The 22,343-nt window shown below is 37.2% G+C and overlaps 2 protein-coding genes across 2 annotated transcripts; one reads left to right on the top strand and one right to left on the bottom strand.

The window, feature by feature from the left end:
• Positions 1-249: 249 nt before the first annotated feature.
• On the top strand, positions 250-8,416 carry zgc:110339 (uncharacterized protein LOC550490 homolog). The gene is made up of 6 exons (XM_062420964.1): positions 250-493; positions 1,744-1,795; positions 2,172-2,359; positions 6,218-6,373; positions 6,549-6,659; positions 7,320-8,416. Exons 1-6 carry the CDS (start codon positions 347-349, stop codon positions 7,431-7,433), a joined length of 768 nt encoding a protein of 255 aa, XP_062276948.1. The 5' UTR covers positions 250-346; the 3' UTR covers positions 7,434-8,416.
• Positions 8,417-8,793: 377 nt separating this feature from the next.
• On the bottom strand, positions 8,794-18,941 carry gal (galanin/GMAP prepropeptide). Its single transcript, XM_062420244.1, has 6 exons — positions 18,861-18,941; positions 17,508-17,562; positions 14,510-14,581; positions 10,098-10,184; positions 9,498-9,569; positions 8,794-8,855 (listed from the first exon to the last, which is right to left on the bottom strand). Exons 1-6 carry the CDS (start codon positions 18,939-18,941, stop codon positions 8,794-8,796), a joined length of 429 nt encoding a protein of 142 aa, XP_062276228.1.
• Positions 18,942-22,343: the final 3,402 nt, after the last annotated feature.

Genomic DNA, 22,343 nt, shown 5'->3' with positions numbered 1-22,343 from the left:
TTGTAAACACAGGATACTGGTTTCCTCCTATATATTTGTCTCAATAAAGCTCTCATAAGAGAAAACACCTATTGCTTAGCCAAAACATCAGTTGTATTTAGTACATAGTATTAATAGTCCTTAAGAAAATGTATTTTCAATTGTTTATATGTATTTTTTCCGACAACACACAAAGGCAACCTGATGCGTGTAAAGGAAACGCGCAAATTTACGAGTATCATTGAAGGCAGCATGCCCAGCGTGTTTACGTTGAGCTGACACACGCTGCAGCTCAGTTGTGTAACTGTTAATAACTGTGGTATAACTGTGTTATAACTGTTCCTGCTCGCTGGAAGTTAGCGTGAAGATGACTGCGAGTTTAACAAAGTGTAAGTCTGTGCTGATAACAGGCTCCAGCAGAGGAATAGGACTACAGCTGCTCAAACAGTTAGCTAAAAGCACCGACAGACCCGCTACCATAATAGCGACAGCCCGAAACCCGACTGGCTCCAAGGTAATAAACAATGTTTCAAAATGTTCTACATCATTATTATGTCACAACCATACACTGTATACACATATATATATATATATATATATATATATATATATATATATATATATATATATATATATATATATATATATATGCACCACACAGGCACGCGAGCTCCAACGTATTGTCTGTTTTGTCACGCGAGGGACCGCGCGACACCAGACTCCTAAAAACTCAGTGAATATAACGTCAGTTCAGATCAGATATTTAGCCTACAGTATGTCCCTCAAAGGGAAACTTGATTTGCCGTGACAGTACAAAAATCAATTAGCACAATAATAATAACTAAAGAGTGACATAGAGCATCATTGCAGCCTACATCAGATCAGTTACATCTGGAGATAAAGTGAAAGTTGTGTTTTGGGCCGTCTAATTGGTGTGTTTTCTGTCCCCAGGACCTAAATATGCGTCATGTAAAACCTTCATAGAAACTACCTGAAATACTTTATATCTATTCTTTAACGCTACACTTCACAATGACATATAATTGAAATCCCTCAGTTTTTATGTTATTGTATGACAATATTTCCAATGTAGACATAAAATACAATTTTATACTTTTTTATAAAGTATACATTTTCTCCATAATATGTAATACACATTTTAGTCGTGTCCCCAGGTTTTGGCTCAGTCCTGTTACCCTGACACTTTCCCCCTCTAAATATTTGAGACATTCCACAAGGCACATGATCAGTAGCAGGACGTCCCATCATTTGAGTATTTAAGACCAAAAGGAAGGTCTTTCTCTATTTACTATATTTTTATCATATTGTGACTGAGAATGTCAAACTCAGCGTTCAGTCCTGTTACCTCATATCTGCACAGATGCCTTATAGTTTTAAGGCAATATTTTAATGGCAGCCACAGAGTGATAATTAAAAATAGAACTGAAAAAGAACATTTAATGCTGTAGTTTATGCTCATTATACCACGACTAGCAACCTATCAGATTGCCACATTTTAACTACCCATTTTATAATGTTATATGGGACTCTAGGAGCAGATGTTTGGCTTTGGTTTGTCAGCCCAACCCAAAGTGTGTATTTGTGTGTGTGTTTTGCCTTGCTTTGCATGAAAGTAATTATTACATTTTGTCATCACACTGGTTGAACTACTGAAAGTAAACAGTGGAAATGAGTTGTGCATCCGAACTATACATTTCTGCATAATTGTCCTGAATAATCAATTCACTTTCTTGCTTAACTTAGGAATTGCAAGAGCTGTCCAACACATGCCCGGGTGTTTATACTGTGACACTAGGTGAGTCTGCATATACTGTCTTATTGTTAAGATGTTAGCTGTATCAGGTACACCATGCATATGGTCTGTCATATCACTATTTTAGTTTTTCTTTCTATAACTTTATACTTCTTAGTTTTGTGTGCTCTCACTACTTTATATATTGTAATTACTATTATTAATATGGTTGCTGAACAGTGGCACAATCTGCCCGAATGAACCAATACTCATCTAAGTATATTATTTATAGCACTAATTCAGTTTCTAGACATTTAATTGCAGTACTTTCATGTACAATACCACTATGTCAGTCACATTAACAATAACGATACTGATATTTACAGGGCTGAAGTCTGCAAATGATCTTGTGTTCAAAGTTTTCTGTCATTTTTTACAGACACGGACAGCCAGCAGAGTATCAGCTCAGCCTTGAAGGAGGTGCAGTCCATTGTAGGAAGTAAGGGACTGAACTGTCTGATCAATAATGCTGCCATCAACATCTCTACAGACATAGACACTGTTACACCAGAGGCCATGATGAAGACCTTCCAGACAAACAGTGTCGCACCACTGTTTGTCACAAAGGTACGTTTGCAGTCTGCAAATGTGATACTGAGCGTCAGACAACATTTAGTTTTGTTAATAATCTGTAGTACAATTGATTTGGCGCTATATAAATAAAGATTGATTGATTGATTGATTGATAGAGTGAGGTAGTTGAGGTCGCTTACCTTCAAATCAAAATTGTTGTCGTCTTTTGATTTTTGATGAATTAGGACAGCCGTTCCAGCTTAGTTACCAAAATTCAGAGATGCATGACAGAGCCGCAACAACTTGCAGTCTTCACACTCAATGCGAAAGATGCAATGCTGTCATTTTTGGCACACACACACCTTCTCAAACCTAGATTCATGCTGATATTGGTCAGAATCACTTGATTAGGCACATTTCCATCCTCAGGGTGGACATTTCTGTGTGTTTCAGCAGCAACAATACGTTTAGAAAATTTGCCTGAGACACAAATTAACAGCAGTTTGCTTGCAAATTAAGAAACTTAAGGGAAATACACAATGGCGGCATATCATGCATCAGCAGAGCAGTAAGGTGTCATTGCAAGGGGACATACGACTGTCCTGTTTCCAGGCACTGAGGCATGCAATTTCTCCTTAAAAGCAGTGGTAATTATTTTCCCATTTTAAATGAAATGGCAGAAATGTTTTTTATTTCTCTATATGGTCCTTTCCATAATGTTGTCAGACACTTATAATAACAATCTCAGTCTGTCAGTAGCAAAAACACACTTTTAGTGGACATACAATGACGGGACAGAATTGCCCCAAACAATTATATTGCAGCACATTTTGCTTAAGCTCTCTCTCTCTTAATACTGGAACAGTTTCAAAAATTGGTGTCCCCATTAAAGATGTAGACACAAGAAGATGGGTAAATAGCATCCAGGTTGAAAAATACTGAAGTTTACCTTTAATGCCTTAAATGTTATTAAACCACATTGCTTAACATCTAAACAGGGTTGTGTGACTATATGCAGTGTTTGACCGGGTTTATTCCATACTCACATGCTATATTGTGTGCATGAAAGAATTATTGTTTGGTATAATAACTTGGCCTTTGCACACTGATTATACTATTCCACTTTGTATTGTGGAATACAAAATCCACAAGTCCTTTTTTCTGTATATCTCACTGAAGGAAACAAACTTTTTTCTAAACAGATTCACTTTGGAAGATACACACAGACTTCTCCAATCTCCAATCGCCTCAGCTGAACATTTTTGCACAGACACTAATCTCTTACATAGGAGTCACTCTATGAAGGTATCACTTCACAGCCACTATGTAGAAGAGAAATGATTACAGTGACCAGTAACTCTTTCAAATTCTGGTATTGTGCATATTTACATGCATTGACTTGCACCTGAAACAATCAAATACTATCAATTGAAACCTTTCAGATACTGTCTCACCAAAAACTTGTGAGTAATACTGTACAGACTAAAGGCACAGTAATGTACAGTAGTGTGTATCCGCACAGTGAGACGAGTCCTGAAGTCTGCAGCAGGTTAGTCCAGACAACTCGAGTGACACAACACTGCCATCTGGTAACAACTTAAAGTATCTGCACACTTTCAGATTGAACTCCAGTATATTCCTCACAAATTTGATATTTTAATTATTCACTAAAAAGTGGGCATTGTACAAGGGATTTGAAAACTGTTATACTAATACAGGGTTCAATGGTGTAGTTGTTTTAACGTTTTGGACTATGAATCCAGTGATCCGAATATGAGTCTGGGTGGAAGCTTTTGTTAAAAATGTATTGCTTGCTGTTGTAAATGTAGGCTTTGATTCTCTGTTCTCACACTTCAGCCAAATACCTGTCACTGACAGCCAATACGTGGTGTCATTTCTCAACACTGACGTGGAAAGAGTCAAGGAAAAACCCACTGGTTGAAGAATGCAGTCAAATCAGATGCAGACTTGAACATCATTCAGTGGAGGGGGGAATCCCAGGTGGCTTGTTTCTTGTGACTCGTTGGTCTAGGGGTATGATTCTCGCTTTGGGTGCGAGAGGTCCCGGGTTTAAATCCCGGACGAGCCCCAATGGCAGGGATGTACCTCTTTTTTTATATAAAAAAGGGAGGTGAGAAACAATCAGAATCAGAAAACTTTATTAGTCCCAAAAGGGCAATTCATTTCTAAAGTCAGCCCATTACACCTTGAAGTTATCAGTTGAGATGTTTGGGAGGTATGTCCAGTCTGGAAGTTACACTTGGCCAAATTGTAGGTGCTCCAACCCCTTCGGAGGGTTCTGTGGCTCGTTGGTCTAGGAATATGATTCTTGCTTTGGGTGCGAGAGGTTCCGGGTGTGGTTCCTTCCATTGGCTTATCTGGCTAACTTTGGAACTGTTGTAAAGCTAAGCTGCATCTGAAGAAGGAGGTGAAAGTTCAACTACTGCATTGCATACATGTTGAAGGTAACAGTTGTGATGGTTGGGAGTTATGCCAAGTTTTTGATCAACTAAAGAACCATAAACAACTTTTTAATTTCTTTCATTAGAAACATTTTTACTATTATTATTAACTTTTTTTTATGGATACAATTATATACAGTGAGTCTTTTAGCAAGAAACACATTTTGTATTGTCATTTCAATTTAGTCGCATTTGACACTGAACATCTCTGTGTGTTGAGTAGAAACTGTAGTTTCTACAGTCTGGGCCTGTAGACGTCCGGATGACAGACTCCAGTCCCGGACCTACTAGCTTCAATGTTGATTTCAATGTGCTTCTCCCTCTCTCCTATTCTTCCTCTCTCTCCTCTCTACCCCAACCGGTCGAGGCAGATGTTCTCCCACTTTGAATCTGGTTCTGCCTGAGGTTTCTTCCTGTTAAAAGGGAGTTTTTTTTTGCCATTGTCGCTAAATGCTTGCTCATGTGGGAATGTTGGGTCTCTTTAAAATTAAAACCTGAAGAGTTCGGTTTAGAACCTGCTCTATGTGTAAAGTGCCTTGAGATAACTTTGTTGTGATTTGGCGCTATACAAATAAAGCTTGATTGATTGATTGATTGATAGTTTATTACGTTACATAGTTACAATTTTCCTAATAAATAATGTAGGCATTTTCTAAGACTTTCTTATCATCGCCTAGGTTATCAAATGATGACTTTACAATCTGAATGTCAATAAATGCAGATGCAAGTCTGTATACCGACTGTTGTTGGGTTGATCTGTACTAGGGTTGGGTACCTTTCACATTTAAACTGATACCAGTAAGATAATAAAGAATTCAACATCATCATGAATTAAATGTGATGGCATTATCTTTTTCAAAAGAAGATCATTTGTACTTTAGCATTCTGTATCTATCCTCCACAACATCTGAGGCAATAATAATACAGTCCATGGTTCAAAAGACAGTCTCTGTGTCTATATTCTTCATTTTTTCTAACTTTAAACAAATTCCATGTGCAAACCCAAACCAACAATGAATTGATCCACTGAGTATCTTTTTCCTTATTCCTACACTATTTTAGTCCAAAAACTATTAAAGTAGAGTAAAGTAATGAACTGTTGCACTGAGTGGCATGTTCCTTCATTATCATGAACACACACACTATAGTTTATTTTTACTCAATCCTACACACACCATTCTGGAACACAACAAAAGTGGATTCATCCGCTTTTAAATTGATACATTTTTGTCAATGATTTCAATCTATTACTTGCTTGAACTTCTGTATTGAACTGAGGAACTCACTTGAACTGTGAATTTTTGATTTGTGTGACTGCCATCTATCTAGACCAGCTAGACTTATGTTCTTTCAAGCCTTGCTTTGTGACCCATGCATTAAGTACATCTATTGACATCAAACCTGTTGATCTTCTGCTGATCACTTGTGTTGTTGCTCTCTTGTGGTCCAGGCCTTCCTGCCTCTGCTGCAGACTGCTGCAGGTCAGTCCACAGGGATGGGAATGCACAGAGCAGCAGTTATCAACATCTCCTCCATCCTGGGCTCCATCACATACACCAGGGGTGAAGGTGCCAACTTTAAGAGCTATGCCTACCGCATCTCTAAGGTCTTCCTCTCTTTATTTTACACAGAAGCGATATATGAAATTATCATGAAGAGTGCAATTTCGAGAATAATGTGTTGTATGTGTTTTTTTTATTTCTGTATTCACTTGAAAACAACAGCTAAAGAAGTAATGCTTGTCTTTTGCTCAACAAAGCATTGCTTTCTAATTTTCATAGGCAGCATTGAACATGGTGACTAGGTGTTTGGCTGCTGATCTGGGGTCACATGGAATCCTTTGTATGGCTCTCCACCCCGGCTGGGTCAAGACTGACATGGGAGGGCCTCTCGTAAGTATTTCATTATTATTATTATTATTTATTTATTTGCTGTGGGTTAATATGAAGCTGCATTAGTAGATCGTTTGGCCGTTTGAAATATGTGCAAAACACATCAAATAAAGTGGAGACTCATTAGGTTAGCTACACTGTTACACACTGTCCACTTATTCATAGCATGGGCATATTATTGTATGACAAGCTAATTATTCCGAATGATATTATCAATGCTGAATGTTATATTACATACTTGTGTGAAAATATCATTTAGTTTATGCTGATAAATCTGATTGGAGACCAACAAATTAAAGTGGTTAGTGATCACCTGTGAAGAATGCAAATATATGATAATAACAAAATAACCTGCATTGTTATGCTGATCGTTTAGCATCAGAGCTCTTGAAAGTGTTCATCATAGAAATAGCTACTGCAAGTAAGCTAGCTCAGTTGATTTTTTTCTTATTTTGGAGGCATTGGGCCTCCATACATAACAGTGATACTTAAGCTGTATTTAATGGAATTTACATTTATTTTGCACTACTACAATTTTCAACTCAGCCTGACTAATAAAGTGGTAATAATCTGGCTGTTTGGGATGAATTTCAGGCTTGAAGTTGTTAATGTGTTAAAGTTACTGAAGTCTTTCTGGGTGCATGTTTCTGTGTGTTTCAGGCTGAATTGACAGTAGAAGACAGTGTCTCTGGGCTGCTGACTGTCCTCTCCAATCTCACAGATAATGACCATGGAGGATTCAAGGACTACCGTGGAAATAACATACCATGGTAAAATCAAACACTGGGTGTAACATTGTAATTCAAAATCTGCACTGTTTAGGAAATATTTAAAGCAGTGTGTCCAAGCTTATTCTAAACAGCTTGAAATTGAAAAGTAGATGTGGTTGCTGTTTCTCTTCCCCCGTCACGAAACTGTATATTTAGAGACTAATGACAAGCTGGTCTTGAGTGGATTCTGACTGATGTCTCAATCATAGAAACTTTTGTTTGATCAAGAAAACTGTTCAGCAAGATTTCAGATGTTGGCCCAGAGCAGAGCAAGATGTTAACACTTGCACTGGAATCTCAATATTGTACAAATCTTCGTGAATGAGTGTTGTTTTTTTTTGGTCTGACTAAATTTTTTCCAAAACATCTTAAACATTTACATACAAGGCTTGGGCAGTATTAAGGTAGATAGAAGTCATGAAGGTATGATTTTCAATATCGCCAAAAACATATGCTCCTTTCTCTTTTAAACTCAGAGATATTCTGTTAACGTGATGTATTGTAGTGCATAACATGCACCACCAGAGGTCAGTCATTAATCATAAAGACGTATAGGCTGGTGGAGCAGGCAGGCATAAAGGCTTTGATGTGCCTGTGGGATTATTTGGGATTCAGATCCAATGATATTGGTGAGGCAGTCGGCAAAGACAAATCTGTGAGCACTATTTGCTACAAGACAGTTATTACGACAGAGGGAAACACATCAAACCTCCATTTGCACCTCAAAGTGCATGACCCATTTAAGCCCTATCAAAATCTTTGGGATTGTGGCCAGCTAGTTGAATAAAAGGAGCAGTTCTAAACAGTTTGAGGTGTGAGAAATTGTCACTCATTTCTTACATTCAATATACAAAGCAATTAATAGATGAATTCAAGTTGGTACAACTTAACTGTTCCCAAGGAATTTTAACATTTTACCATAAATATACACAGTAAAGAATAAATATTGTCATCATGACTCAAGAGAAGAAATAAAATCAAGATATGAATCCAGTGCCATTTGTTTGTTTATTTCACTCCATTCTCTTAAATCAGGTGATCATTTATTAGGATGATAATGCAGTGTGTGGGATTCTGAACAGAGCTCCCTATTAGAACCACCTACAGTCAGTAGACATCCACCCACTGACTTTCAGTGGACGTTAAGTTTTATTTACACAGGAGCAGAAAGATCTGATATTTGTAATTGGGGGGGGGGGGGATCAATCAGTGTCACAACGAGTTGAAGAATCAGATCTTTGGTACCAGGACAAATCTCAGAATGTGAATGGAGCTATAGTAAGGTAACATTTAGGGCAGCAGTAGCCACACAGCAGAAACATAGACTGGGATAGAGGGAGGTGATCAGAAGAGAGGCAGACACATTAAGGATTGGCCAGTTCATCTGATGTCACAGAGGAAGGAAAGCTGTCCAAGGCTCCCATCTCTGCAACCACACACACAAACATGGTTTTAAGAGTCAGAGCACATTTACAATGATTTTTGTAGACAGGCAGGCAGACAGGCAGTTTGTAACTTAACAACTCTGATACCACAACCTAAGACAGAGGCTGAACTGAGGGGCTGCACAAAGGGCCAGTCTAAATGTGTGATGACATATTTTAGAGGCTGTTCTAGTGGAGTGTCAAAATGACAATTTAGAGCTGGAAATGAGCATAAATTCAGTGCCACCATGAGGAAAAATGTTTTACCTGTGCATGATTTATCTCATAATCTAAAGCCTTCCAACATCACTGTAGTAGATTTAATATCTTAGTCATCTCTTATGCACAACATCAGTTCAATACACTGGGAAAGACACACTTTTAAGATCAATCTTCTCATATGAGATTAAACAATAGTAACTATTTTACCCCCTGCAGTGTGACTGGAGCAGAAGAGGTTAAAAAAACCCTCTTACAACCACATTAGCCTAATAATCAGAACCATTCATTTGTATTTCTCTATAACTGTTGAATAAATGAATATCTTGTTGAATATCTTGTGAAACATGTACATTGATACTGCATGGGAGCAGATAGGAATTAAAGAAGAATCCAGATGTAATGACACAAATGATAAGCTTCACCTTTAAGTTTGAGGTACGACAGGAAGTCAATGATGGTGTGGATGATGTCTTCATCTGCTATTCTCAGGGCACCTGTGGAGGCAGAGCGACAGAGTACTCAAGTCTGTATTAAATGTCAAATGTACAGTTGGAGTTGTGTTTGAAACTCTTGGTAAGAAACCAAGATATGTTGAAGAATGAGTTCAAACATTTGAACTCTTACATTCTGTTCATATTCTGAGATCATGACTAGTCTCTGCACCGATTCACATTTATAAATTCCCTGTCAGTCATTAATACATTTATGATTAATCCTTAATGTAGCTGTCAGAGAGCAGACAGAGTGTGTTCTATGTATTTATGGTGAAAAAAGACATTCACAATCACTATTTCATAGAATATGGTGAATACAACATGTTTGAATGCTTTTCTAGGTTGTCATTAGGTTGTTATAAGGGTTTTTGGGGGTGGTTGCTAGGTGGTTGCTGTGGTGATTATTAGTGGTGAGCTTTGGATTTAGCATCACTGTTTAGGAGTTATATACTGTAACAAAATCAAAGAGTGTATCTGTTAACAATTGATAGAGTCCTGTTTCCATATGGAAGAGACAAACACACAGACCTGGTCTGAAGTCCTCCTCCTTGCCCATGTCTCTCTTGCCAGCCAGACCAGGCTTGTCTCCTAGTGTCCTGTGTCCATCTATGCCATCTGGACAATGAGGAGTGATCACAGTCGACACGGTCATACAAACAGCAGAGCATTTCATTCCACTGGGTGCAGCCCTGATCTCAATTCACTTCCAATTCAACCATTTCATGATGTATTAAAAGTTAAACTGCATTTTAATGTGATCAAAGTAAGACAGTAATTAGTGTGTTTCATTTCAGAAGAATCATTTGCTGCAGCTTCAGGTTTTCCTTCATATTAGCCTTGTATGAAATTCTTAGTTCGAACTGAAAATGTCTCTTTACAAAAGAAACTGATGTGAATTTACCAAGCTTTAACTACTAAGTGAATAAAAACATAGTAACTAGGGTTGGGAACAGGGAACACATACATCAGAATTATCTCACTGTATCAGAAACATCACACATACATACACAGTGCACACATGGCACACCTCTACCTACAGTAGTTCTCATAAGAAGAGCTAAAGGACATTGTTGTATAGTCAGGTGGTTATTTCAGCATGGTATTTTGTTTGTAATTGTTTGGTTCAATTTCCAAACGTGTACAGACCACCTGCAGGGCTTGGCTCATGGAATTGCAATAAAAACAGAGATTTGACCAACAGAAGAAATGAAAAAAAAGCACATATTTAAAGTAGGATGATGAAAGGCATTCAAATAATATTAATGATAAAAAATGAAAAGAAATAGAAAAGCAAAGTGATTTTGCTCAGCCATAACAATGAGTATAGCTACATGTGGTGTATGTATTAAGAGAATGCCACTAGGATTACAAATAATAGTAGCTTTTAAACTGCATTCTGTTCCGGCATATGACGTTTAAAGTCTGTGTGTGTGTGTGTGTGTGTGTGTGTGTGTGTGTGTGTGCTATCCTAAATCCTAGTGGTACTACTTTCTGTGGATAGCACATGGTAAACCAGTCAATAAGGGGTTTGAATGCCAATATGAGAACTCTTGGCTTGAAGTTTAATATTTTTTATGAATTAAAAGAATAATTTTGATTTTTTTTTTTTTTTCCTTTCTCAGTTTAAAAAGATCTGAGGCGTGAGCCATTCAGCTGCATACATTTTGACATGACAATCATATCATAGCTCTCAGGTTGGACCATGTCTCAGATTGTGCAGTAGCAGTCTGGTGTTGATGGATTGGGGTCTCAGTTTTTGACCTGTGTAGAACTGTAGTGTGCAGGTACAGTGGTGATAGTTATGTGTTTAGCCTAGCTTAGCCCCAAAGACTGGGAGTCAGGTGAAACTGCTAACCCAACTCAGCCAAAACAGGAAAAATATGCCCTCTAGAAATCCTAAGAGACCTCTGGATTTTTGCTACATCTGGAAATACGGTAGCTCCGAGGTTAACTGATTCTAAAACCATGATATCGTTTTTACTACCATCTCACAGAGCTAAGGGAAAGGTGAAGATTTACAGTGTGTATGCATGTATGTATGTATGTATGTATGTAGGAGGATATAAGTTAATGAAACATTCACTAAAGAAAATATCTTCCTTATCAAACTGCTTTTCTTTTACATTGCATTATTCAGTGCCAATATATATATATAGTATATATACAGTATACCAGTCTTTCTCAGGTATGTGTCTTTAAGTTCACACATCAGTTCATCACTCGACTGTATGAGAGGTCATGACCTGTGATTTAAGAGGAAGGACATGAAGTGGCCGAGATGGTTTGAGTCATCTCGGGAGCTTCCTCATTAGTTAAAGTAGTGCTTGAGCTGGTACCCTCAGCATCAGTGTGTGTGTGTGTGTGTGTGTGTGTGTGTGTGTGTGTGTGTGTGTGTGTGTGTGTGTGTGTGTGTGTGTGTGTGTGTGTGTATGTGTGTGTGTGTGTAAAACTTAACATTTAAGAGTCCAATTAGAATACATGACATTGGAGTGACCCAAAAGTACAAAGAATATGTTAACAGGTTTCCTCTTTCAGGTATAAACTTCTCCTCTTGTCTATATGTCTATATGTCTATATGTCTATATGTCTATATGCGCTTGGTGATTCAGTCTTTATATTTAATATTCTTAAACAATTAGTAATAAAGGAAATGTGTTGAGGCGGAACAGTACCTGTTATGGCTGTAACAGCAATAATATTTTCTTCAAAATGTGAAACTTGTTTTATTACTATGTTAATTTGTGAATTGCTGTAATAATTCACTGTGAAAATATTCTGTTGTCCAAATATAACACGGGATAGTGTTTTTTGCTTTTTTGTTAATGTTATGAAATCAGACATACAGTATATTAGTGTGCTATCAGCTTAGAGATCCATAAATCCCACAGAGGAAGATTGTTTGTGTTTAATCAGCTTTCAGGTGTTCACCACAGTGAAAAGAACCCATCAGGCTTTATTGTGTGCAGTTATTATGTATTTTCAATCAATCAATTCAAATACTGTGGTGATGAGTTTAGCCTGACTGCTGGCTTTCAGTCTTAAGGACGATGAAGGATGCGTGCAGGTTGTAATCATGCTGGAGAGGATGTACAACCACAGATTCAATATAATGACTGCTTAACTTTAACCCTCCTGTTGTCCTCGAGTCAAGGAAGGAAAGGAGGAAGGAAAGAAAGAAGGACAGAGGAAAGAAGGAAGGGAGGAAGGTAGGGGGGAGGAAAGAAGGAAGGAGGGAGGGAGTGAGAAAGGAAAAGAGGAAGGGAGGAAGGAAGGAAAGAAGGAGGGAGTCAGGAAGGGAGGAAAGGAAAGAAGGAAGGACGGAAGAAAGAAGGAAGGAAGGAAGGTAGGGGGGAGGGAGGAAAGAAGGTAGGAGGGAGAAAGGAAAGGAAGGACGGAGCAAAAAAGGAAGGTAGGAGGGATGGAGAAAAGAAGGAAGGAGGGAGGGAGGGAGAAAGCAAAGAAGGAAAGAAGGAAGGAAAGGTAGGAAGGAAGGAAGAAAAGGGAATGGAGGAAGGAAAGAAGGAAGGGAGGAAAGAGAGAGGAAGGACAGAAAGAGAGAAGGAAGAAGGACTGATGGAAGGAAGGAAGGAAGGAAAGAAAGAACAGTCAAAACAGACAGGGTCAATTTGACCCGGGAGGACGACACAAAGGTTAAGTTTATTTGTCTCATTACTTTGTGTTTTGTAGAAACAAGGCTCAGTCCCTATACTGTTCTTTGATATGGAGTCGACATTAACTTCATAGACTCTTAGTTTCTTTTCTAATTGAAAGCACCGCTCTCCTACTACATCCTGACTGTACATAGACTGTACAATTCCAGAGACGACATCACAAAAGAAATAACATCACATAGAGTAAATGAGAGACACTGAATTCATATCCTACTAAAAGTGTAACTATCCTGTGCAAATGAACAGTTTTATGCCTATTTTGCATTATTTTTCTATTTGAAAGATAAGTGTGCATTCTACATCAATGCTAGCCTTATTATGTATGTAATGTGTTTAAAATAGCATTTATAGATAGCTCACTACAGCATTAGATTGCCCCTTTTTTTTCCTACATGAATGTGTTTCTAATCTCAAATGAGCCCACAGGAGCTCATACACACACAGGTTGTGTATGTTGTGTGTCTGCAGACAGCCTGTGTTTCCCATATGGAGTCAAACACAGTATTTAGCTTAGCACAAAGTAGAGGAAACTGCTAGCTTAGCTCCATTAACAGCCAGAAATGTTGCCTTTCAACAACAAGTCACACACGTCATATCTTATTATTATCTTATATGTCATATTTAACACATGCACAGCAATGTGAAGGGAAATATTGTATTCTTTACTCCACTACATTTATGTTCTAATGATCCAATATTTCAAATGATAATGATAAAAATCAAAGATTAGAGAAAAAGTCCAAAAACTGAAAACACATTTATCTAGACGATAATCTATAATCTATAACTCTAGAGCTGTGACAGATCGGCTATGATATCTTCCATTTGGCCAAAATAACTACGGAAATATCAAGAAATCTACAGCAAAATAAAATAACGTAAAATTATTTCTACTCATTTAAAAGAAGCCACACACTCTTCACATGTGTTTTACTTGGTAACTAACTGTCACAGCTAAATGAAATGACTTAATCTGGTGTGACTGGTTAGCAACAGTGGTAAACATCTTGGAATTTAGAAATAGTAGTTCCAATTGAAAGTAGTTTTTCCCACTCTGCTTACGTAGATTGCAGCATTATAGTCACGCTGAAAAAAGGGCCCGATTCAATATGAGGTTCTTAGCTGAAAGCACACATAGAGATGCGGTGTTTGGATGCGTAAGCGCAGACAGCAGCAGGATGACAGGCTAGAAGGTGAGATGTTCGGACAGAGCAATTCCCGGCCTGACACCAAGGCCCTGCAGCGGCCGTATATATGTTTCTATCTTACATTGAGTGACCAGCTCGTCTCTGCCTCTGGCACTGGGAGAATCCTTTATCTGAATTAGGTGATCAATACGACCTGAAACACAGGATGAGGCAGGAGCAACCTTTACCGGGGCTTCACACACACACGCACACACGCACACACACACACACACACACAAACGCGCACACACACGCACACATACACAAAGGGACAACATTTCCAGGGTTCTTTGTTCAGGAGTAATTTGGACCCTACACATTGGTAAGAACATACACACACACACACACGTACGCATCTGGACACTCAGTGTTCACTTAATATGTCCTCTATAGGTAATGAGAGCATCTTTAAATTATACTAAATTAGCTGACACAGCGGAGACAGTGGGAAGGACAAAGAGAGATAACAGCTGATTCACAAAAGATGATCATCTCTTTTGTAAGTCACATTACATAGGCAACATTTTCTAGGCAATACGTGTGAGCTCTTGAGCCAGAGTGAGACACCTTGAGTTTTATAACAGCCTGAGATTTTGGGTTTATAAACAATAAACAGTGCATGGCTACATGGGACAAGGAGTCTTATCAGTTCCACACTTTCAGTTATAGCTGCAGTAATCAATATGTTTATGTTGACAATAGATTAATGAGAAACATGATAAAGCCACTATACACAGCTGCTCAGCACCACACAGCAGACAGACAGTGTTAGAGACTAGCTGGTGAACATGGTGGAGCATTCAGCAGATAAAGAGTCAGAGTTGAAAGAGACTTTCATTAACAAACACTCCAAATGAAGACTAATGCTGCTATTTGATGTATTTTATGTATTTAAAGAATGATTTTATGGAGTTTATGGATTCTATGGATATTATGTAATTTCTGTATACTGTATGTCTGTTACTGGTGAACCAAAGACAATTTTCCACCATAGTGGACAATAACGTTCTATTATATTATATTATATTATATTATATTACATTATATTATATTATATTATATTATATTATATTATATTATATTATATTATATTATATTATATTATATTATATTATATTATGTTATATTATATTATATTACATTACATTATATTATATTATATTATATTACATTATATTATATTATATTACATTATATTATATTACATTATATTATATTATATTATATTACATTATATTATATTATATTATATTACATTATATTATATTATATTACATTATATTATATTACATTATATTATATTATATTACATTATATTATATTATATTACATTACATTATATTATATTATATTACATTATATTATATTATATTATATTACATTATATTATATTATATTACATTATATTATATTATATTATATTATATTATATTATATTACATTATATTATATTATATTACATTATATTATATTATATTATATTATATTATATTATATTATATTATATTATATTATATTATATTATATTACATAAGGACATCAGATTTTGTGCCCTAAAATATCAACTACTGCAGCTTGAACTGTAAGAGAAGACTGTGATTATAAGGGCAAATGTTGAAATTCCCGTTTCCACTGACCATGTGAGAGCTTTAGGGAAAGACTTGAAAATGAATCAAAATTGACTGCATGTTTTAAGAATACTGAGAAATAATTCTGATATATTTGGTCAGAATTCAGCTACATGTCTATCTCTTGCAGTTTTGGAACATTGATAAAAACATGTTGTAATCATATCTACATGTCAGCCAGTGCAGTGTTATCCTCTGTGGCTGTGATTGTGACTCTGCTGAAGTCAATATTGCCCAGAATGTTGCCAATGTATCATCACTTATAGATTTTTCAGACTGAAAGCACAGGTGTATAACCATCTGAGCACCACTTGTTATAACATATATATCAAAAAAATCCCTTTCCATCTGCTACAATGCAGAAACTCAGTGGACATCTGCAGGTTTGGACATTTTGATGTTAATGAGATTATCTACTTCAACATAACCTTTTTTTTTTGTCAGCTTCAGTTTGTTTACATGAAGCTCAAAGACACAACAAGACAAACCAGATGCTGTGTGAGCACACAGAGGCAGGATGATTAGAAGATAGAAAGCTAACAGGGAAACGCTCATCAGCAACATGAGGATGGAAGTAGTTGTTGATACCAAAGTATGTGATGTGAGGTTAGCAGCTGGCTAGAAAACAGTGAGACTATCTTAACAGTGTTCTCCTGTGCTGGAGGTGTCATGTAGGACAAGTGCTAAATGAATGTGTTTTTATTTTAATGAATGTTTTATTTAAGGTGGATGCTGATATTTTAGAATAAAAGCTACAAATCAAATTCTTTTGTTTTCATTTTTGATGCCAACATGCCATCAATGTACACTATAAACACTGACAGTCAGGACAATTGTATAATTAAATATTTTGTATAATGATGTAAGCCAACAAACAGATGATTTAAACTTATTTGCATACAAATCCTCTTTTTGTCATGATGTATTTGATCATTTAACTAGGTAGGTACTAGGTCTGGGTTACAGGTTCTCAATACCTTTAAGGTATCTACAAAAAAAATGGATACCAAGTAGTATTGAAACATCTCCCGTCAAATGATACCTGTAATTTGTTCCTTTTTGCACTCAGAGCTAGAAAATATGACTATTTGTTTGGACTTGCTCGCAGCCAATCAACTACTATAGTACTATACCCTAGTATAGTAGTCAGTTGGTATCACTTTAAAGGTACTTGGATAGGTACTGGTATCTACATTTTTCAAACGATACCCAGCGCTAGTAGTTACAGTATGTTACCAATTCTGTTATTTAAAATTTTAAAATGCAAAGTTTGTAATGTATAAACAATTACTTTACATAGGATACTGTTTTGAACATGTTCCAAGCACAAATAATGACACATAATAAATAAACTTTGCTTCCATTTGATTCACACTGGAGCTGATTAGTGATGCAGTGTAACAGTGGGCTGGTCAGTGTGTGTGTGTGTGTGTGTGTGTGCTCGGTACTTACGGGGCCCTAACAGGTAGCCAGCACTGTTCAGAGTCCAGCCACGCTTATCCTTCGCCTGCAGGACCGACAGACAAAATGATCAGATCATGAATTCACATTCTTACTCTGTCTATTCAAATGTTTATTTTACACACAGGTATACACACTGGGTATAACCACACTGTCTTATCATTATATCAACCCAACTACAACATCAACATTCACTGACTGAGATGAATTTTCTTTTGTTATTGTTGTAAGATGCTGCCTAGCTTTACCTATACATTACATGTACAGTACACACTATGTCATGGTTTGCATATTATATTCTGTCTATTCTCATCCATATGAATATGAAGAACTAAAGGCCAGCCTGAGAAATCTAGTAACTGGACTTTGAGTTGAAGGACATGTTCAAAATGTTGAAAGTCTGTCAGTCAATAGTCAGGTGTTCATATGAACAGTAAAGAGGTTTTCCTCTCTGTAATGATTCCTCCTGTTCATACTGACTATTAAAAGATCTCCTTCAAATGTGCTTTCAATGGAAGTGATGGAGGACTAAATCCACAGTGTGTCCACACAGTCATTTTAAAAGTAGATGATCAGCTTCTATTCTATTCATCAGTGTGAGTTAGTCATATCAAGTGATATCTGACACATTTACATCTTTTTACCATCAAATTCCCTCTTAGTGTTTCCCTGTTGAGCTGTGGTGGAAGTATAGTAACAAAAAGAGAAGATTAAAATTTGACTCATTTAGACGGCTGAAGCTTCATATTAGCTTTTAAATACGTTACGTTATGTTTACACAGAAGGATTACTGTGGATTTAGTCCTCCATCACTTCCATTGTAAGTGTATTATGAAGAGATCTTCTAATGGTCAGTATGAACAGGAGGAATGATTACAGCAAGAAAAAAGCTTTACATGTTCATTTGGGCTCCTGACCGCTGTTTTAAGACACACTTGAAGTATTTAAAACAATGTTTTTTGAAACTTTTTTTACTATTTCGAAACACAAAAATGAACCATCAGGCTCAACAGGTTTGAATATATATATATTATATATTATATATTTATGACCAGTTTCAAACCCGCCTTTGAGTGATTTCTGTGTCAACTATGAGATCAACGTTATCAATCTTGAATCTTACATACCTTACATCTGCTTACAGCCCACATTATAAACCTGCATAAACTACTTTAAACTTTATGGTCTGTCTTATAAATCTACATGATGAGCGGTTAAATAAACGTTTTGGCACCTGATCGGATATGCAGCTGTAATTTGGTCGTTAAGAATTAAAACAAAGCTGCAACAAAATGAAAACTTTAGCACAGTTATTCATTTAGACTTCATGAGTTAACAACGTACCGCAATCACCAACCCGATGGTCTCAGAGAGAGTTGCGCAAAAGATGAGCGATACGCAAAAAATCCCAAAGCACTTCTGCATCTAAGAAACAGAAACAGAGAGAAGAAGAAAAAAACAACAACATCACCTGTAAAGTAGTTTGAAACATTTTTAATTAAGATGAAATTCATCCGCGAGCATTCAGGAGCACTTTTCAACTCTAAAAAAACATCAACTCCATAAAAGAAGTAGCTTACCTTTGATATGACTTTTACACAGCGTCTGTTCCTCTATGAAGTCAGCAGCAGAAGTTGCTGTGATTGTGCAGCAGTCAGTGGTTCGGATGAAATGAGGTCTCCATCCACCTTTTATTGTCACTGCAGCCCAACCCTGCTGCTGCCCGCCCGCGTCAGCAGCCCCTCCTGCAGACAGGAGGGGAGGTCACGAAGAGAGCGCATAATGAAATTCAATAATATCATATAATGTCAGCACCAAGATTTTTCTTTGTCGCCCTCGGAGACATGGGATTGGATTTAAAAAGGGGGGGGTAAAAAATGCGTCTGCGCTGTTTTCTCTGTCCTAACCTGATATCTGACTTTAACATGTTTATTCTAGGTGCTTCCTGAGTCTCCAGAGGAGCAGGTCAATAAACATCTTCATGTTGCTGCACGTGAATGTAGGTGATCACCAACTATCTTCATGTTTCTATTCTATGATTTTGGTCTTTTTTTTGTTTTTATATTTCCTTTTGCTTTATTTTGCATTATTTCATTGAGTTTCTATATTTTATTTAGTTGTTTGTTTTGTAAAACATTGGTGACTGTGGATGACCATTTGTGCTGATACTGTATTTAACAGAGTGTAGAACATGCCTATAATTCTACATGTGCCTTAGCACCAGCCTAATGTTGAATTTCTTGTAGCATTAATACATTAATAGACCCAAGTCATGCCTTTAGTATCCACAGGACAAGAGGTGCAGAAAGATGCCAAAGAATTATGAAGTCATATTTACTTTTATTGTCTCATGCAAGTAAACTCATTAAGAAACCACCAGGAAGCTGTTCCAGCTGTTCCAGACACAGAACAGAAAACAGTGTGTGAAACTTATTATCTGCACTATGAGATCTCTTAGGAAGTCTGTATTGAGGTATTAAATAGGAAGTGGCCTGTGTAAGTAGAAGGTTCGGTACCACGGTCAAAGGAGGAGGCCTCATAAGCAGGCAGCAGTTCAGGACCATGGACAGAGGAAGGGGATCAAACTTAATGATTAGGACCATGGGGAGGGACCGGGGTATGGGTGAGTGTGGGGGGGTTGGGGGGGTTGGGGAAGGTACCCCACCATGGTGCCCCATTTTCCGAGTTCCCAGTCAGAAATTTCAACTGGAACGCCTCCTGAAGTCAGATCTCTGACTCGGAAAGTCGGACGAACCCCACCAGCCCCCGACCTCAAAGTCCAAGATGTTAGCCCTGTGCATTAACAGTGTGAAAGTTGTAGTTATATCCTGTTTATTAGCAGTTTTGTCTTGTTTGTGTCTCATTAAATCAGTCGTACACACCACACCGTCCAACTTCTATCTGTGGACATGTTGCTACGATGTTTGTATGAACGAAATACAGCAAAATGTATTTCTATCAGCAGGTATTGTTATCAGTAGGTAACCTGTCTACAACTGGTTTTCTAAACTAAATAACATAAATTTGGGTGACGTCATTCCCAGCCCCGAATTCCAACGTCCGAGGTAAGTGGAACGAGAATGCTGTAGGAAAACCTACTGCTTACAAACTCAAACAAGTACCTTCTTTGAACCATTTCTTCCAAAAGTACTTACTCCTCTCATGCTCTTTCTATCTCTCCATCCGTCTCTCTCTCTCTCTAAAGATGTTATCTGCCAGGCACTTTTGTTGAGCACTTGTAATTTCATGCAAAAAGGCTTCTTCATGATCTACTGTAGCTTGAATTGTGCCTCATTCATTTTGGACAAAAGCATCTTCCAAATGAATTTAAATGTTGCAAATTTGCACTCACACAGAGAAAGTACAGGCTGAGTGTTTATGTAAGAGCCATGTTTGTGTATGACTTCCAATTCAGGACAGAATGTACTGAAAGAAAAATCATCCTGAATGAATAAGAAATTGCTTTAGACAATTACTTACACACACACAAACACACACACACACACACACACACACACACACACACACACACATTTTGTTATTATAGAAAACACACACTACTCTGTCTGCCTGTTGTTCAACGTGTTCAGATGAAATATGGCAGTACATACTGTACACTAAGGGCTTGATTTACTAATATCCCAAATAGTGGGTACTAAATTGCGTGCACGGTGCAATAGATTGCGCGTGCCGTTTGCGTGCGTTTTGCGGGTGATCTACTAAGAATAACTGCGTAAATGAAAACAGGTGCAACGGGGTGGAGACAGCAGTATTTAAATGAGGGTGTTGTGTCTTTATGGAGAGTTTGGACGAGCTGAAAGCTGCAAGCGCAAAATGAAATGTGATCAGGTTCTAGTGGAAGAGGTTAACTAATATATTGAGTTATAACAAAAACTAATATTACCAGAAAAACCCACATATGGAGAGTATTTGTGACGAAGTCAATGCTGTTAGTAAAACCACAAATATTCCACTCCAAGATATTAACACAGGTGTAAAAACTCCGTCCTGTGTGTATTCTGTCATTGTACCTCTGTGTCCTCGTCACCATAGTAACAGCAGGTTAATACCTGTCCTTCAAAGGTATTATTTATAGACGCAGTTAGCGTCAGAAATAATACCTTCAGGTTTGGTAAATCACAATGCGCGTGCTAAATAACATATTTGCATTTTCTCCTCCCTGTATTTTGCACACTGGGGTTAAAACGTCTCATATTACATTCATTACGGTAACCGTACTAAATGGACAGCGCGTACTATCTTGCACAGTTGAAAGACGCAAACCTCAGTGCGCTGCGTTAGTAGATCAGCTTGCACATTTTTTGCGGGTGATGTCAAGTTTGCACACGTTTCTACACACGCAGACCTTTAGTAAATCAGACCCTAAGACATTTCTTTGACATTTAGTCAGTTCAGTTTACAAGATCATACATGAGCATCTTAGACAAACCCTGCACTATAACTGCATGTCAGGAAATACAGTTTGAGACTGTCCTTTAGTACATTTGTCTCATTCTTTGTACATTTTTTGCAAACAAATAATATAAACACAAGGCAGGTGAAACACTGGCCTACAGCAAAAACTTTTTTTCAGATTTAAAAAAAATAATAATTTATTTATATGTCAGTCCTGTTTTAATGTCATGTTTTAAATGTCCATTCACATGTTTTAATGTGAAAGTGATGCTTTTAAATATCTTCGCTTCAGGTTGTATCTTTAACACAGTGACAGTACAGTACTAAGGAAAAGCAGAAGCAGGTTACCAACCTATCACCTGAAATTCATGAGGTTTATTTTATGCTCAAACATCTTATTTAGTAAGAAAA

This window comes from Scomber scombrus, chromosome 6, assembly GCF_963691925.1.
Source record: "Scomber scombrus chromosome 6, fScoSco1.1, whole genome shotgun sequence".
Classification (NCBI taxonomy): Eukaryota; Metazoa; Chordata; class Actinopteri; order Scombriformes; family Scombridae; genus Scomber; species Scomber scombrus.
This window is presented reverse-complemented; position numbering and strand designations above follow the sequence as displayed.

What these genes read in the sequence shown, in the direction of transcription:
- zgc:110339 (XM_062420964.1), top strand. Translation starts at nt 347, where the DNA reads ATGACTGCGAGTTTAACAAAGTGTAAGTCTGTGCTGATAACAGGCTCC. An exon ending in CACCACTGTTTGTCACAAAG is followed by an intron (nt 2,360 to 6,217) that starts GTACGTTTGCAG and finishes CTTGTGGTCCAG; the next exon opens with GCCTTCCTGCCTCTGCTGCA. An exon ending in ATGCCTACCGCATCTCTAAG is followed by an intron (nt 6,374 to 6,548) that starts GTCTTCCTCTCT and finishes TAATTTTCATAG; the next exon opens with GCAGCATTGAACATGGTGAC.
- gal (XM_062420244.1), bottom strand. Translation starts at nt 18,941, where the DNA reads ATGCAGAAGTGCTTTGGGATTTTTTGCGTATCGCTCATCTTTTGCGCA. An exon ending in GGAGGAGGACTTCAGACCAG is followed by an intron (nt 9,570 to 10,097) that starts GTCTGTGTGTTT and finishes CTGCCTCCACAG; the next exon opens with GTGCCCTGAGAATAGCAGAT. An exon ending in GTCGTACCTCAAACTTAAAG is followed by an intron (nt 8,856 to 9,497) that starts GTGAAGCTTATC and finishes GTGTGGTTGCAG; the next exon opens with AGATGGGAGCCTTGGACAGC.